This window comes from Erinaceus europaeus, chromosome 17 (genome assembly GCF_950295315.1).
Source record: "Erinaceus europaeus chromosome 17, mEriEur2.1, whole genome shotgun sequence".
Taxonomy (NCBI): Eukaryota; Metazoa; Chordata; class Mammalia; order Eulipotyphla; family Erinaceidae; genus Erinaceus; species Erinaceus europaeus.
The window spans coordinates 48,682,965-48,700,789 of NC_080178.1; the positions used below are offsets into that span (position 1 = coordinate 48,682,965).

General features: G+C 43.0%; 1 protein-coding gene and 1 long non-coding RNA gene across 2 annotated transcripts; both read left to right on the forward strand.

Moving 5' to 3' along the window:
* Positions 1 to 3,469: 3,469 nt before the first annotated feature.
* Positions 3,470 to 9,350, forward strand: LOC132534059 (uncharacterized). The gene is made up of 3 exons (XR_009545764.1): positions 3,470 to 3,507; positions 8,064 to 8,143; positions 8,556 to 9,350. It is a non-coding gene; the product is annotated as an uncharacterized LOC132534059 (long non-coding RNA).
* Positions 9,351 to 11,358: 2,008 nt separating this feature from the next.
* Positions 11,359 to 17,759, forward strand: LOC132533754 (coiled-coil domain-containing protein 81-like). The gene is made up of 8 exons (XM_060175791.1): positions 11,359 to 11,559; positions 12,105 to 12,209; positions 13,071 to 13,243; positions 14,184 to 14,238; positions 14,389 to 14,460; positions 14,666 to 14,884; positions 15,912 to 16,204; positions 17,400 to 17,759. The coding sequence occupies exons 1-8, from the start codon at positions 11,434 to 11,436 to the stop codon at positions 17,539 to 17,541; spliced, it is 1,185 nt and encodes a 394-aa protein (XP_060031774.1). The 5' UTR covers positions 11,359 to 11,433; the 3' UTR covers positions 17,542 to 17,759.
* The last annotated feature ends 66 nt before the right edge of the window (positions 17,760 to 17,825 follow it).

The window sequence follows — 17,825 nt, forward strand, 5'->3', positions numbered from 1 at the left end:
GAATGATGCCACAAAGCCAGCCTTTGATGCCACAAGCCCTCATCTCCAGGGCACAGTGGATGCAGGCTCGGTGAGCTTGTTGGCAAGGTAACAGTGTCAGTGACTGCTGCAAAAGCCTCATTGGTTGAAGGGTAGAGAAGTATTTTTAAATATAAAAGTCATATTCCAATTCTCTGACACACTGACATATTGGGTCATCAGAAAAACTAGTTCGAAATCAAGTCTGTAAGGTTTCTAAATCTATACCAACTGAATTGCAGAGGCCTGAAACTATTCTAGAGGGGGGCAAGCGGTAGCTCACCGGCTTATGTGCACATAGTGCAAACTGCAAGGAGCTGCACAATCATACCATTTCAACCCCTTGGTTCCCCATGAGCAGGGGAGTCTATTCACAAGTGGTGAAGCAGGTCTGCAGGTGCCTACCTTTCTCCTCTCTGCAGTATTTTCTCCTCTCAGTTTCTCTCTGTCCTATCCAAGAAAAGAAAAAAAAGGTGTCCAGGGGCAATGGGTTCATAGTGTAGGTACTAAGCTCCAACAGCCCTGGAGGAAAAAAAAAGAAAAAGAAAAACTTCTGAGAGTGAATACTGTGCATGTGTTCTCTGTCTTCAATGAGAAGTAGGAAATATCAGGTCAAAGGAATTTAATGTTGCTCTTATTAGAACATCTACTAGATTCTTAAAAGCAAAACCACACAGTGGATTTGTATAGTATCCAGATGAAGAAACATGACTCTTACATTTCCAATTTAGCTCTCACAAGCCTTTCTACTCGCATTTGGTTGCAAGAAATACTGTTTCTCTGGGTCCCAACTAGGTCATTTTCTTTTTGAATAGATGTGTTTCCTGAAATCTGAGCTGCCTGCCACAAATCTATGTGAAAGACAGTGATTTTGACGCACTAACTTGGAAAGGGCTCCCTTAGATCCAAATAGTGAGATTCTGTTTTATTCCTATGTATATTTGATCATGATGAAAATTTTAACTTGGTGGGTACAAGTTGGAATAGGTTGGAGGATCTCTTTTGTGCTTAGCTTCTAGGAGGAGAATTCTTTGGTGATGAAAATATGACAGGATAGAGGAAATAAATGATCAGATTCAGAGCTTGTTTGGAGGTTCTAGCAGGGGAGCACAGCTACTCTTCTGCCCTCAACCAAAGACCAGTCACTTCTACTTAGGGAAGGCCATCCTCCTCGACCGAGTGCAGGACATTGGGAGGATCACACATGGAGTGGTGAGGGAGGAAGGTGACACCCGCCTAGCCAGCCAGATCAGCCAAATCAACCTGACAATCAATGGGGTGACAGATGTCACAGCCAGATTGCCCTCACATGCCCTGATTAGTTTTAATACATTGATTAGCTATGATTTAGACCATGTTTTAGAGGATAGGGCAAAAATCTTAGTATTTGACTTACTTACCTTTAGTACTTGGCTTATCATAGCATATGTTTTGGGGTAGGTTTCCACCACCAAGTTTGTCTCCAATGTCCATAAGAGCAATTACTAGTTCTCCTTGAACAACCTGTGCTTCCTTCCTCGGACATCAGAAAGACTGTGTATAACCTCCACATACTGGAAGTGAAAGACTATGGTATCTCTGTCTCGGGTAGTGGTTTGGGGGTGGAGGAAATATTCCAATGAATTGAGTGAGAGTTTGCTTTATTCCAGAAAGACTTTCTTCGAGCACACATCATGATGTGCTATTTCTTACATATTTACAGAGCTTAGCAGGGGTAAAGTTAAACAATCAGGGAAACAGACTTTCAGGAAGGACCTTATTTTCTGTCTGTTCCTAGCTGAGAATGACTTGCTATTTGACAGAGTGTTTTCCATTTGAATTTGGATAGTGACAGGGGCACTTACATAAATAAAATTATGTTTTTGTTTTCTTTGAATTTCAGAAGTCTCTGTGATATGGAGCTATGTTTGTGACTTTATTCTACGACAGCTGAGGCTGCAAAAGGTAGGACTTAGGAAGGTGACAAGGCAGTAGAGCACAGACCCTGCACACATGCCTGAGATCTTGAGTGTGAAGCCTGGCACTGACTGTGCTGGTGTGGTGCTCTGGTATCATGCTCTCTCACCTCTCTCTGTCTCTGTCTCTCTCTCTCTCCATATATATATATATATATATATATATATATATATATATATATATATATATATATATATATATATGCAACTATGGCATCCCTATAGCTTCTCTTAATATTATAGCCTTTGAGCTAGAAATGGACCTACTCTATGATCTTGCAATTCCTCTCCTGGGGATATATTCTAAGGAACCCAACATACCCATCTAAAATATCTGTGTACACATATGTTTTTGGCAGAACAATTTGTAATAGCCAAAACCTGGAAGCAACCCAGGTGTCCAACAATAGATTAGTGGCTGAGCAAGCTGTGGCATATATATATATATATATATATATATATATATATATATATATATATATATATAATACTACTTAGCTATAAAAATGGTGACTTCACCTTTTTCAGCTGATCTTGGATGGACCTTGAAAAATTCATGTTAAGTGAAGTAAGTCAGAAACAGAAGGATGAATGTGGGTTGATTGCACTCTCAGGAAGAAGTTAAAAATCAAGATTAGAAAGGAAAACACAAGTAGAACCTGAACTGGAATGGGTGCATTGCACAAAAGTAAAAGACTCTAGAGTGGGTGGATGGGGAGAATACAGATCCAAGAAGGATGACAGAGGACTTAATGGGGGTTGTATTATTATATGGAAAAATGGGAAATGTTATGCATGTACAAACTATTATATTTACTGTTGAATGTGAAACATTAATTCCCCAATAATTTTTTTAAAAAGAAAAAATATATCATAGCCTTCTAATTGGTTATATTTTATGCAAGAATCATGTGAAAACTTTGAGTCTAAAATTCTCTCAGGATTCTTCTTTATTATCCCTTCAGAGAAGTCAGCATCTTTTCTTCCCACCTTCTTTTTGCTGCATTTCTAGGGGATCTACATACCTGCTTTTGGGACATTTACTTTTATGTGGCAAAAACTAGATGCTGGGAACAGGTTTAGCTCTATCCAGATACCGATCTTTATCATGTCAGAGAAGCTATTGCAGCTACACGGACTACGACAAACTAAAATCCACACACCTGGTAAGTCCCTTTACTGGCTAAGCCTTCCCATTAAAAGAGAGACAGTTACTTCTGAGTATCTGCCATCCGCTCACTGTCTTTCCCGCACACAACTGTCCTTTTCTCTTCCAGGGGATATCCCCGTTGTACCACTGAATTTTATCATGGTTGCCATAGCGGGGCATTATAGCAGGGACACAGTCGAAGGATGCATTAAAGAAACTCTGCAGCTCTTATCTCGATCAATCTGCACACGAAAGAAAGTTGAATTTACTTTCCAAGGAATCGGTATCCTTACAATTGAAAATGACAAAGTAAAAATGAAATTTTTTCAGGACTTCTTGTCTGCAGTGAATACAAGTGGCAATCTGGAGAAAGATATTGCAAAGGTAATATTGACCTTCTAATTGTTTCTGTTTCTTACAGTTCTCTGTTGTCTACAGAGGTGTCATCCTTCAGTTGTTGGTCTGTCTTAGATGACAAGTGCCCCATGGGCAAAGAAGTGCTTGATTCTAAGTGTCTTACTCAGATAAAATAGTCAGAAGGACAAAACAATCTGAAGGTCTGAGCCAAGGCCAGGGGAAAAATATGGTTTAAAAGTATCTTATTGGGAGTTGGGAAGTTGTGCAGCAGGCTGAGTACAGTTGACCCAAAGCACAAGAACTGGCATAAGGATCCTGGTTTCAGCCCCTGGCTCCCCACCTGTAGGAGAGTCGATTCACAAGCAGTGAAGCAGGTCTGCAGGTGTCTATGATTCTCTCCCCCTCTCCATCTTCCCCTCCTCTCTCCATTTTTCTCTGTCCTACCCAAAAACAAAGACTTCAATAACTACAATAACTACAACAATAAAACAACAGGGGCAATAAAAAAGAGAATAAATAAATATAAAAATAGATAAAAGTATCTCACACACATAATTTCTTTTTGATTATTTTTCTTGGGGAATTAATGTTTTACATTCAACAGTAAATACAATAGTTTGTACATGCATAACATTTCTCAGTTTTCCACACAACAATAAAATCCCCACCTGGTTCTCTGTCATCCTTTTTGGACCTGTACTCAACCACCACTGCACCACGGAATCTTTTACATTCTTCTTCTAGCGTTTGCCCTTCTTCCGTAGCCAGTCAACAGCGTCAGGTTGAGCCTGATGTCTGCTTGTTGCTGGCTTTGAAAGTGACTGGGATCCAATGTGGATTCAGTCGGCTAGGAAGGATCGTCAGTTTCCCCAATAAATGGGTACTCACGGGATGCACCATGAGAAGGTTGATCCAATGCAATATACCAACTCCAGTTCAATTTCTACTTGTGTTTTCTGATCTTGTTTTTAAGCTTCTGCCTGAGAGTGGGATCATCCATATTCATCCTTCTGTTTTTGACTTATTTCACTTAACATGGTTTCTTCAAGATCCATCCAATATGGGCTGAAAACGGTAAAATCACCATTTTTAAAACCTGAGTAGTACTCCATTGTGTTTATAGACCACAACTTGCTCAGCCACTCAACTGTTATTGGACACCTTTGTTGCTTCCAGGTTTTGGCTATTACAAATTGTGCTGCCAAGAACATAGGTATACACACATCTTTTTTGGATGGGCATGTTGGGTTCCTTAGGATATATCTCCAGGAGAGGAATTGCAGGATCATAGGGTAGGTCCATTTCTAGCCTTCTGGAAGTTCTCCAGACTGTTCTCCATAGAGGTTGCACCAAGGAACAGCAGCGCAGGGGGGTTCTTTTGACCCCACAACCTTGTAGCATTTGTTGCTGCTACCTTTTCTGATGTATGACATTTTCATAGGAGCGAAGTGGTATCTAACGGTTGTCTTTATTTGCATTTCTCTGACAGTCAAAAACTTGGAGCATTTTTTAATTTGTTTCTTGGTCTTTTGGATCTCTTCTGTGGTGAATATTCTGTCTATGTCTTCTCCCCATTTTTGGATGGCGTCATTTGTTTTCTTGTGGTTGAGGCTGGTAAGCTCTTTATATATTTTGGTTATTAGCCTCTTGTTTGATGCATGGCATGTGACGATCTTCTCCCATTCTGTGAGGGATCTCTTGGTTTGGGTATTGGTTTCTTTTGCTGTGCAGAAGCTTTTTAATTTGATGAAGTCCGATAGGTGTATATTTGCCTTAGTCTACTTTGTAACTGGATTCATTTCATTGAAGATGTCTTTAATATTTATATGGAAAAGAGTTCTGCCAATATTTTCCTCTGAGTATCTGATAGGTTCTGCTCTAACATCTAAGTCCCTGATCCATTTAGAATTTACTTTTGTGTTTTGTGATTCACATTCATTCCTCTGCATGTTTCAACCCATTTTTCCAACACCATTTGTTGAAGAGACTCTGCTTTCCCCTTTAATAGTCTGGGCACCTTTGTCAAAAATTAGATGTCCAATGTGTAGGGGCTTTCTTCTGGGTTCTTGGTTCTATTCCACTGGGTAGTGTGTCTATTCATGTTCCATTACCAAGCATGTTTGATTACAATGGCACCATAAAAGAATTTGAGATCAGGGAGTATGATCCCTCCAGTTCTGTTCTATCTTAAGATTATTGTTGACAATTCTAGGTCTTTTCTGGTTCCAGATAAACATTTGTAGAATGTGTTCTATTCTCCTACAAAATGTGTTTGAATTCTTGATGGGGATAGCATTAAATTTGTATATGGCCTTGGGTAGTATATTCACTTTAATAATGATAATTCTTCCAACCCATAAACATGGAATTATCTTTCCACTTCTTTGTGCCTTTTTTCAATTTCCTTGATTAGTGACTCATACTTTTTAGTATACAAGCCTTTCACTTCTTTGGTTAGGTTTATTCCTAGACATTTTATTGTTTGTTGTTGTTGTAGTAAAAAGAACTGATTTCTCAATTTTTCTTCTTCTAACGTAGTGTTTGCATAGAAGAATGCCACTGAATTTGAATGTTAATTTTGCAGCCTGACACCTTACTGTATTGCTTGATGATTTCCTAAAGCTTCTTGCTGGATTTCCTAGCCTTATCTATGTATACTATCATGTCATCTGCAAATAGGGAGAGTTTGATGTCTTCTCTTCCAATCTGTATGCCTTTAATTCCTTGCTCCTGCTTGAATGCTAGGGCAAAAACTTCCAACACTATGTTGAATAGTAATGGTGATAGTAGGCAGCCCTGTCTAATACCTGATATGTGTGGAAATGCTTACAGTTTTTCACCATTGACTATGATTTTGGCTGTGGGATTCTGAGGGATCAGAGCTCCAGGACACATTGGTGGGGTTATCTGTCCAGGGAAGTCTGGTGGCATCATGCTAGCATCTGCATCCTGGTGGCTGAAAAGAGAGTTAACATATAAAGACAAACATGTTGTTGACTGATTATGAACCTAAAGGCTTGAGTGGTACAGATGAAGAGTTGGGGTTGGTCTCCATTCTGTGGATATCTAATGGGCATATTTTAGTTATATTCATTTTTCTAGCTTTATTTTTTTATTTATGAAAGGAGACATTAACAGAACTGTAGGATAATAGAGGTACAACTGCGCACAATTCCCACCACCCGATCTCCATAACCCATCTCCTCCCCTGATAGCTTTCCTATTCTCTATCCCTCTGGGAGTATGGACCCAGGGTCATTGTGGGTTGCAGAAGGTGGAAGGTCTGGCTTCTGTAATTGCTTCCCTGCTGACCATGGGTGCTGACTGGTCGATCCATACTCCCAGTCTGCCTCTCTCTTTCCCTAGTAGGGTTGGTCTCTGGGGAAGTGGGATTCAGGTCACATTGGTGGAGACTTCAGTCCAGGGAAGTCTGGTCGGCATCATTCTGGCATCTGGAACCTGGTAACTAAAAAGAGAGTTAACATACAAAGCCGAACAAATTGTTGAACAATCATGGACTTAAAGGCTGGAATAGTGCAGATGAGGTGTTGGGGGGGTACTCACTGCAGACTCTTGTGTACTTCTGCTTTCAGGTGTATATTTTTCCCTGGTTTATGGACACATGTGAACATGTGCTTTATCTCAGGGGATCTGGTCTATATCTAGGATTGGGGACTTTATTGGGGAGTGGACCACCTGGAATGGAATTAGAGAATACTATGAAAGGAAAGGTCTTACCTGAGTGATGAAGCTGAAGGGTTGTTGTCCCACACCTGAAGTCTCTGGACACAGTCTGAAGTGAAGCATGCTGGGGTGGCCTGATAGTGACAAAGAGTCATTGTTAAAGTATGCTAGTCTCTTGCCCTTATTGAGCTTTTGCAGTCCTTTCTTTGATAAGGATATCTTGGCAGTAAGTATAATAGGAAATAGGGAACGAACTTCCCTATTCTTTATCCCTCTGAGAGTATGGACTCAGGATCATTATGAGGTACAGAAAGTGGAAGGTCTGGCTTCTGTAATTGCTTCCCCACTGAACATTGGCATTGGCTGGTCAATCCATATTCCCAGCCTGTCTCTCTCTTTCCCTAGTGGGGCAGAGATCTGAGATAGGTGTGGCTCCAGGTAGAGTCGTCTGTCCAGGGAAGTCGGTTGGCATCATGGTATCATCTGGAACCTGGTGGCTGAAAAAGAGTTAATATAGAAAGCTGAACATATTCTTGACTAATCATGAACCTAAAGGCAAGGATATTGCAGATGAAGATTTGGGGTCTCTATTTTGGAAAAAGCAGGTCTATTTTAGGTTTATCCAAGGGGTTCATTTTTGCCTGAACCTAACAGGTAATATGCAGGTGGACACAGGTTATTGTCTGGGGAAATGGTGTAATAGTTGGAAAAGGGACTAGAAAGCTGGATCTGGGAGAAGAGTAGGGAGATCGTTATTAAATGGACGGTAAGCTTGAGGCTTTAGTCACTGAGCACCCAACAAGCCAGCCTTCCAGTAGCATTGCTTCCAGGGAGCCTTTGAGTCATCTATGTCCTGGAATGTAGACCAGGTATAAATCTCCTCTCTCCCTATTTTCCAGAAAACTCAAAATGTCAATTCAACTATAGCAAACATCAAAACTTCGAAGAGAAATCCAAACTGTGTTCTTTCCTTCCCCAGGTGAGTGCCTTGCCCCATAGGTTCCATGGACCTATCAACTCTGGCCTCCCAAACTCTCTGCCAACCACATACCACTCTGACAGCCCTGTACTGAATCTGGTGACAGAACTAGAAAAGACACATTCAAACTGAAACCAAAACCCAGAGGCATCCCCTCCTTCCCCCCCCGCCCCCCGGAGTACTTTTGAGACCTCAGTTTAGAAGAGGCAGGTCACAGTCAGACTCAGGCTAAAAAAGAAAAGAGTCTTCAGTCTGTGACTTCTGCATAACAAAGTCCAGGCACTCACTCATGGAAGAGAAGTAGGTTTATTTCAGTATTATCATGCTGGCTGGGGTGCTGCTCAGAACTGAGAATTCTCCTAGTATCTTATTCAGATCCAGTGAGCAGGCAAACATTTTGGTCCATTCCTAGAATTGAATTTGAATTAAAAGGAAATAATGAAACACTGGAAAAAATTGAACAACCTAAACTGAGGAAATCCGTGTTAAGAATGAAGTCAGACAAAGATGATGTGCAAGGTAAGCCAAAGATTTTAGCTGTCTTCTCTTTTCTGCTAAGCAGCAGGGCATTGTTGCTGAGCAACTCCTGTGCCGAAAATCAGTACCATTAGAGTTATAAGAAATGTGTTCTTCTAAGAAACTGGTCTTCTAGAATTTTCTTTTTTTTTTAAATTTTATAATTATTTATTTTCCCTTTTGTTGCCTGTTTTTTATTGTTGTTGTAGTTGTTATTGTCATTGATGTCCTTCTTGGATAGGACAGAGAAATGGAGAAAGGAGGGGAAGACAGAGAGGGGGAGAGAAAGGCAGACACCTGCAAACCTACTTCACTGCTTGTGAAGGGACTCCTCTGCAAGTGGGGAGCCAGGGGCTTGAACCAGGATACTTATACCCGTCCTTGTGTTTTGTGCAATCTGCATTTAACCAGCTGCGCTATTGCCCGACTCCCAAGAAATATGCTCTTCTAAGAAACAGCTCTTCTAGGGAGTCAGGCGGTAGCACAGCGGGTTAAGCGCAGGTGGCTAAGCACAAGGACTAGTGTAAGGATCCCGGTTCGAGCCCCCGGCTCCCCACCTGCAGGGGAATTGCTTCACAAACGGTGAAACTGGACTGCAGGTGTCTATCTTTCTCTCCCCTTCTTGGTCTTCCCCTCCTCTCTCCATTTCTCTCTGTCCTGTCCAACAACAATGGGATCAACAACAACTACAACAATAAAAACAAAAAAAAGAAGAGCTCTTCTAGAATTTTCTATCACACCTTAACTAAAATCCATGAGATTCTCAACTAAGACTCTTTGCTGTCTCTATACTACTTAAAAGACTCAAGTTCATATGGCTACCGGGGGAGTGGAGTGGCCTAGGTAGGTAACAGAAATACATCAAGTGAGCTGCATGTAACATGTTCCATATATATATTCTGAGTATGAGTTTTACAACTGTCTTATATGGCTTAATAGAAAATAGTAGGATTCTCATGTCTGTAGCTGATGTGACTTTGGTTGAAACATATGTAGAAATAACAAAGGTTTTATTTATTTTTTCTAAGTTACTAGAGATAGCTAGAAGTTGCCAGACAATGTTTTGAGGACTGTTCCTTTCATAAAGAGATACTATTTGTTATCTTAAGTTGTTATTTATGCAATCTTTTCCTTTCATTTTCTTCCTTTCTCTCTCTCTCTGTATCTGTCTCTGTGTCTCTCTGCCAGGGATTGAACCTGTGATTTCAGAGCATCAGACACAAAAAAGTCTTTGGCATAACCACTATGCGATCTCCCTGGCCCATTATGCATTATATTAAGCACTTAGCACAGTTGGTGTAGAGTAAGAATGTGTTATATGTTCCTATTGTAATTTTCTCTCTTCATTGTATCTATGACCATTAAAGCCTCAAAGGAAACGACTGAAAGGAAACTTAACTCTATCTCTTATTCCGCAGACAACTTTCTACCTAGACCTCCAGGTCAAAAACCCATTCCAGCAACTGGAAATATTGTTCCCATAATATTGCCTATCTCAGTGGAGCCTAATAAGACTGTCTTTACAAAAACAGGGACCAAAAGGTAACATGCTGGTCTTTTGTGGAGTGTGGGGATTACACTGTACTAAGTGTAGTTTGAGTCTTATCTTGATTCAGGGATATTAGATGTTTCCATCCATGCCTTCACATGGTGTCCCTGCATTTGTGCTCCATGGTGAGGACTGCAGGGATGTCCAGGGCTCACAGTCTATCAGAGGGAAGCTAGGTGTGCATGGTCGTCAGCAGTGCCAAACACACTGGAGACCTCACTTACCTTGTTTAACTTTGCTTTAGAATGTTAATTCCACAGGCAGAAGGTGTGTGTGTGTGTGTGTGTGTGTGTGTGTGTGTGTGTGTGTGTGTGCGTGTTCACTGTACCTCCCATGCCTGAGAAAGTGCAGTCAGTAATGCTCAAAAGTCAAGTGTAAACAAGCATGCTGAGATTGAAATCCAGGGTTATCAGACACATAGGTCACTAACCTATACAATGCAGAGCTCAGAAGAGAACCACTCAGCTGTCTTCCATTGGTTATATTTGCCTCTAATTTCACTCTAGATGTGAAAATGTGTTGTTGTTTTTTAATTATTTATTTATTTATTCCTTTTTTCTGACATTGTTGTTTTATTGTTGTAGTTATTGTTGTCTTTATTGTTGGATAGGTCATAGAGAGATGGAGAGAGAAGGGGAAGACAGAGAGAGGGGAGAGAAAGATAGATACTTGCAGTTCTGCTTCACTTCTTGTGAAGCGACTACCCTGCAAGTGGGGAGCCAGGAACTCAAACTGGGATTCTTAGGCCGCTCCTTTTGTTTGCGCCATGTGCACTTAACCCGCTGTGCTACTGCCCGACTCCCTGTTGTTGTTTTCTTATAGTGTGCCACATCCACCCAGTCCATCAAAGAACACCAAAACAGAACCTAAGACCTCTGAGACTACAACTTGTAGGGATCATGAGAAAGCAGGACAGGTACCAGTCTCCTCAGACAAGCAAATGATGGGGGTGGGTGCCACTGAACACAAACAGGGCTGGGAGAACAAGGGTTCTGAGTGAACATAGACCCTGCACATCAAGTGGGATTGTGGCCACTCCTGCAACCCGAGGACTCAGCCTATCAAACCCATCATGCCAATCGCTGTTAAATGTCCTTTTATCAAACACACTCCTGAGACTGGAGAAATCCAGTCATGGGGGAGGCACAGGAAGAAGTGTGAAGATAAGAAAGCAAAAGATAGGAACAGACCCTTGGTGTCATTGTAGGAACTTTGTTACGTGTGTATGCAGCGCACTAAGGCCAACAGTACACTGTATTCTAAAGTCGAGAACAAAGAAGAAGAACAGGACGAGCAATTTCTACATCAATACCAGATAATGAACAACAAGGACACTGCATTCAAAGACCAGGTAGTGTTATGCATTGATTGAGAGGTGGTGCAGTGGGGGCAGCAGACAAGACAAGGCCACTGCAGATGTCCTGCGCATGTCTCCCTGGCAGTGTGCCAAATCAGGCATTTCATGTGAGAATAAAGTTTGGGTCATGTCCAGGTTTCCAGGAACAGACTAAAGTCTTGTTTGGTGCACTATGTTTAGGAGCTGAAGCTAATTTTTGATCTCTTCACAGCTTATATAAATGCCCTGGGGAGGGGTTTGGAGGATTAATGCCTTTACTCTTCTCTGCTGCATGAGTGCAGGGAAGAACATAGATAGCCACCATTTTCAGCTGCCATTCTGCTTGGCTTGCTTGACCCATCAGGCCTTGGGTTTGAAAAAGAAAGGTCTTGACTGGGAAACATTTTGTCAGGGAGCAAAACAAACATAGAAAAGCCCAATCAGTTTGGACTCATTTGAAACACAGTCTTTGTAGAGAGAAAGGTTAGTAGCCACAGAAACAGAATGACATTTTCAGTGTCTGTTGGTTTTATTTATTTATTTTCTTTTTCCTTGCAAAGTTGAGACTAAAATCAGAAAAAGAAGAATGCATGAAGAATGCTGCATATAACCTTGGTGTCGCAGATGCTATAAAATCACAGAGGAATCAGAAATGCCACTTTTCTGTAAGAATTGTTTCTGCCTCTCACTTGCATATAACCCTGTCTGGGAATGTTTGAACCCACCCTCTGGAGGGCAGATTAAAGGTATTCCAGTGGGCTTTACAAGAGTGACACTTACTTTCTGAGTGGGAGCTCATAGAATCCATAGAATCTTGGGCCCCTCCCCACACCCCCAGAACTGAGGTCTCCACAGGTGTAAGACCCTCAGGTGAGCTTTAGGTGCAGAAGTTTCGAGAAACCTCATTACAGATGGTAGTGAATATGCTTCACCACCATTTTCATGTTTTTAGTCACTTTGGCTTCTTTTTTTATCTACCTAAATCATCCTTTTTTCACACCATTATCTAGTTAACCTGAGAACTCTTGGACATGATAGATAGTCCACTGTATTGCCTTTGTTCACCATGCAGGGCTTTGGGCCTAGGGTAGAGCTTAGTAGAAGAACCTATGATTGCACACCTTTGGCCCTGGGGTTAGATTGTTCACATACACACACACACACACACACACACAAACACACACACACATATTCACATCACACACATATACATACATACATACACATACCATGGGGAAGAAAAAAAAGACCTGTGACCTCTGGTCAGTTCTGCTCAGAGTCACCTTGGAGCAGGTGAGTTCAACATGTAGCTGCTTCATCAGCACTTTGAAAAATGACTTTTCTTTCTTTTAGATAGATGTAGAAAGCAACCACAGCACTGAGGCTCCTTCAGTGTGGTAGCGCAGGGCTGAAACCCAGGTCTTACCAACGACAAAGCAGTCACTGTATAAGCCAGCTATTTTCCTAGCCCATCAGTTTCTTTCTTGCTCAGCTCAAAGAAATGAACTGCTCCTCTTTCATCCTAGAATCCATACATCTTTGAGAACCGACCAGAAAGTGCTGCTATTGTCACTGAAAAGAAAAATGAGTATACTAAGAACCTTCTTAAACAAATAGATGTCAATAGTAAACTGGCCAAGAAAAAACAAGAAAGCCAGGAAGTCTTGGAGCAGCTAGAACTGCTGCAACTCAAACAAGAGTGAGTTTTGGTGGACTTGCAGGGAGACTCCGGTGGGGAAGGGTTGGGCAGCACAGCTAGTGCTTCAGCACATCTCAGGCAGCCAACCAGGATCCCCATGCAGCCCGTCATCGCCACCATGCTTAGTGTCAGGACAGCCTTAGTGGCCAGGCACAGTTGTCAGTCAGCACCATGGCCTTTGGCTTTGTGGTCAGTGGTGTTAGTAGAGGAAGAAGGGGCCAGTCTGAGGCAGGGACCCTTCCCAGTGTAGGTTTATCATCAGTCTCTTGGGGGCCCTGGAGCCAAGGTCAGGAGTGTGGGGGCCCAGACTGGAAGCAGGGTTCAGGCCATCATGGAAAGCATTCAACATACTCATACCTGCCATTCTCCTGTAGCTCAGACAGGGATGAACATTTCTCTCATTTCCCACTTCTGAGGAAAGAGAGTGTTTTGTTGCACATGGCTTGAGGCTGAACATTTGAGTCAGGGAGGAGGTTAGGAGAGAAGTGAAGGAAACTGCTGTGGGAAATACTCCCCCAAATGGAGGTAATTCCTGCCTCCATAAAGCTAGACTCTCTCTCTCTCTCTCTCTCTCTCTCTCTCTCTCTCTCTCTCTCTCTCCCTTCCTCCCTCCTTCCCTCCATTCCTTCCTTATTTGCCACTATGGTTATTTGGGGCCTGGTGCCCTGACACTTCACTATTTTTGACAGTCCTTTCTCCCATCCAAGTACTAACCAGGTCTGACCCTGCTTAGATTCTGAGATCAGATGACATCGGGTGTGTTCAGGGTGGTATGGCCATAAACCTGACAGTCCTTTCTTTGATAGACTGAGAGAGAGAGAGAGAGAGAGAGAGAGAGAGAGAGAGAACAGGAGAGACACCTGCAGCACTGTTTCACTGTTTGTGAAGCATCTTCTTTCCAGGTGAGGACCTTGAGCTCTCAGGTCTTTACACATGGCAGCATGTGTGCTCTCCCAGATAAGACACCACCAGGCTCCAAGGCCCGTCTCAATCAGGTATAATGGAGGTTTCCAGAAGGAAGTGCCAGCTGTTAATTCCTTGGAACTTATTCCCACTGTAACTTGTTGGGTGTGTTTTGATGATGTTGGTCTCCATTAGAATAAACTGTGGTCTCACCTCCTCCTCTTCCAATTATCAGGATTGATGAACAAAAAGCTGAACTGAAGAAACATCAATTTGAGCAGAGAGAAATGTATAAGAAAGCACTGGAATACCAGGTAAGTGGACGGGTTGCTATTTTGAGAACTGTACACTGCTTCCTAGCACTCTGAACATAGGTGTGTGGAGGGTAGAATACTGGGCCCCCACCCACCTAGCAGGTTTCCTCATGTGAGTTTGGGTGCCCTGGCTCCTTCCTATAAACAGTGGGTCTGTCAGTGTACCCCAATGCTGCAGCCTTCACACTGGCTCTCTCTGTTCCAGCTGAAACACAGGCCTTCCAGACTGCCCATCTATGAGCCCATGGGCACCTTCACCAACTTTGGGCAGAATGAGAAGACCCTGGAGGCCGAGAAGCGGCAGAGAAATATTGAATACATGAAGCAGCAGGTGGAAGCCGCTGCAGGCCACAAAAGACAGCTTATCCTCAGCCACATAAAAAATCTGCAGCAAGAAAAAGAAATGCTCCAGAAAAACCAAGAAAAGTAAGGGGCCTGGCCCTTCCTTCCCCACCATAATCCTCTCCTCCTTTCTCTCCCTCTCCTCCCCCACCCCTTGACACCGACCTTAGTAGAAACATGTGTGGACAGGTGGAGAGTCATGAATGACCCTAGCTCGCCCCAGCCTGCTTCTCATCTCTACTCCCCTGTCAACTTCTGAGGCTGTTGCATGTCACAAGCCACCTTATGGGATGAGTATATATCCAGGGATTAATGTTTTACATTCAACAGTAAATACAATAGTTTGTACATGCATAACATTTCTCAGTTTTCCACATAACAATACAAACTGCACTAGATGCTCTGTAATCATTTTTGGACATGGACTCTCCCCCCACTGCACCACAGAGTCTTTTACTTTGGTGCAATACAGCAACTGCAGTTCTGGTTCTACTTGTGTTTTCTCTTCTGATCTTGTTTTTCAACTTCTGCCTAGGAGTGAGATCATCCCATACTCATCCTGTTTCTGACTTATTTCATTTAACCTAATTTCTTCACACTCCATCCAAGATGGGCTGAAAATGGTGAAGTCACCATTTTTATCACTGAGTAGTATTCCATAGTGTATATAGACCACAACTTGCTCAGCCACTCATCTGTTGGACACCTGGGTTGCTGGTAGCTATTACAAATTGTGCTGCTATGAACATATGTGTATACAGATCTTTTTGGATGTGTATGTTGGGTTCCTTAGGATATATCCCAGGGAGAGGAATTGCAGGATCATAGGGTAGATCCAAGAGATGTGTTTTTAGATGAGTTAAAGGAAACAAACAGCTTTGAGTGGTGATTCATTGACAGAAACAAGGTTTTGGCTGAAAGCAAGCGGTTCTGGACCCCTTAACTAGGGTTCACTCTATCTGCTCATGTTATTGACTCTTTTTCTTTTTTTTTTTTTTGTTGAAAAAACTTTATTTATTTTGGGTTGAGATTGGTAGAAAAGTAGAGAGAAACCTGTTGCACTTTCCTCCTGAAGTTGGGGACCTGAGGCTTGAACGTGGGTCCTTGCACACTACAATGTGTGCCTTCAGCTAGGTGCCCCACCATCTGGACTCCACCTTTACCTCTTATTCCAAAGAGTGAGAGCAAAACCAGATTTCCCACTGAATCCAAAGGAGAGAGGACTAGGCGGGAGATGGTGGCAGTGGATGGAGTCAGACTCTTGCCTTCCCTCCAGGCATTTAGCAGAAAGATGTGCAGAAGAGGATCGAAGGAACACCATCAATCAACACCTGAGAAAAGAATGGGATAAAGATGTTGTGCTGAAGCATCAGCGAGATGAAGATGCCAAGGCCTTTGACAAGTAATTGCCTTCTGGGGTTGCAAGTTGCCTTCTCTCCCCATTTCCTCTCCTCTGATCTGTGGGTCTATAGAGCTTCATGCAAATGAGTGGGGATTGCCAAGGGAACTCCATGGAGGACAGAAGTCTGGGTTTAGTGTGGGGACAGCTGTGCTGCCTGCTAAATGTCTACCAACTGTGTTTTCCTCTGCCTCTACTCAAGGGACCTTTGTTTTCCTTTTGTGGACGGTGGGGAACAGAGTGTGGGGCATTTCTCTTTGGAAATAACAAGTTTCAAGCAGTGAGTTATTTTCCAACCCAGGCTTATGGAGTGTTAAGAGCAGAGCTGAAGAATCATGGGTAAATGGGCAGTCAGTTAGGAATGGAGTCATGGGTAATGGGTGCTATACTAAGTGAGACACCCAGCAGGAAACAGGAAACAAGACCATCCTCCCAGAGGGTGCCTGTCCCCTCTCCTCAGCCCTGTCTCTCTCTACTCACCACCCAGGAGCAGAGCCTAGGGCCATGGAGGTTGACAGCTAGCCTGGGAAAGTCTGATGATCTTTTGTCTTATTTTCATCTGCCAATGGGGAAAGTTAACATGTGCCTGACTGAGAATGTGAAAAACCTGCAGAATCAGATGGAGCCTATCCCTTCAGATATTAGCAAAGCCTCAATATGCCAAACTTTTTTTTCCTGGACCTTTGGTCAGGCTTATAGTGGAGCTGGGAATTAAACTGAAACTTAAAAGGAAGTGAAAGTCACTTGCAGACCACTATGTTATCTCCCTAGCCCCAAGTATTCTAAATGACCAATTAGCGACTTGTTATCCTAGGTGACCCATGGATAACTCCTCCTCCTCCTTCCTCTCCTCCTACTCTTCTTCCTCTCTCTACTCCTCCTTCACTCTGGCTAATGATGATACAGAGGATTGAACCTGGGACCTCAGAGCCTCAGACATGCAAGTCTTTTGCACAACTGCCATGCTAGCTTTCCCACTGGGATACAATCTGTTCTAGAGAAGATGTTTTGATTTTAGTGGAAGGTGTTTCCTCCCCCTCTCCCATGTAGGGCCGTCATTTGTGGCAGTGAGTGAGAGGAGAAGGGCAGGCTGGGGGCAAGGGGAACAGGTAGTTGGGGGGGGGGGTCACTGTCCTTGTCTCCTTTTCACAGCTTTGAGGAAGGCCTCTCACTATTACTTGTGCTTCCTCCCCTGCAGGGCCCCAGACAAACTATTTATTTTGGATCAGTGTAATGACTACAAACACTGCAGACAGTGTCAGCGAGACCCGTCCAACAAGGGCAAGACCCACTTCTGGCCTTATAACAAACACTTGCCAGGGTATCGCATGCTCCTGTGATGCCAGAGTCCGATCCTCGCCTCTCAGTTGTCTTGGGACTCCAGCAGGATGCCATCTGGGAGCTTGCGGAGGAGATTGTGTCTGTCCTCCCACCTTTTGTGAATCCATGTGTGCCTGATCACCCCCAGCCTCCCCCTAGTCCACCTGCACCCCAGAGCATAATGTGACAGCTGTGGGGAGGAGTTATGTAGCCTCAACCTAGGGTGTAGTGCTGTCCTCCACCCACACCACCAACATCAATCTAGCCTCAACCTCACAGCACCTGCTGCCAAGGTGGCAGGGGT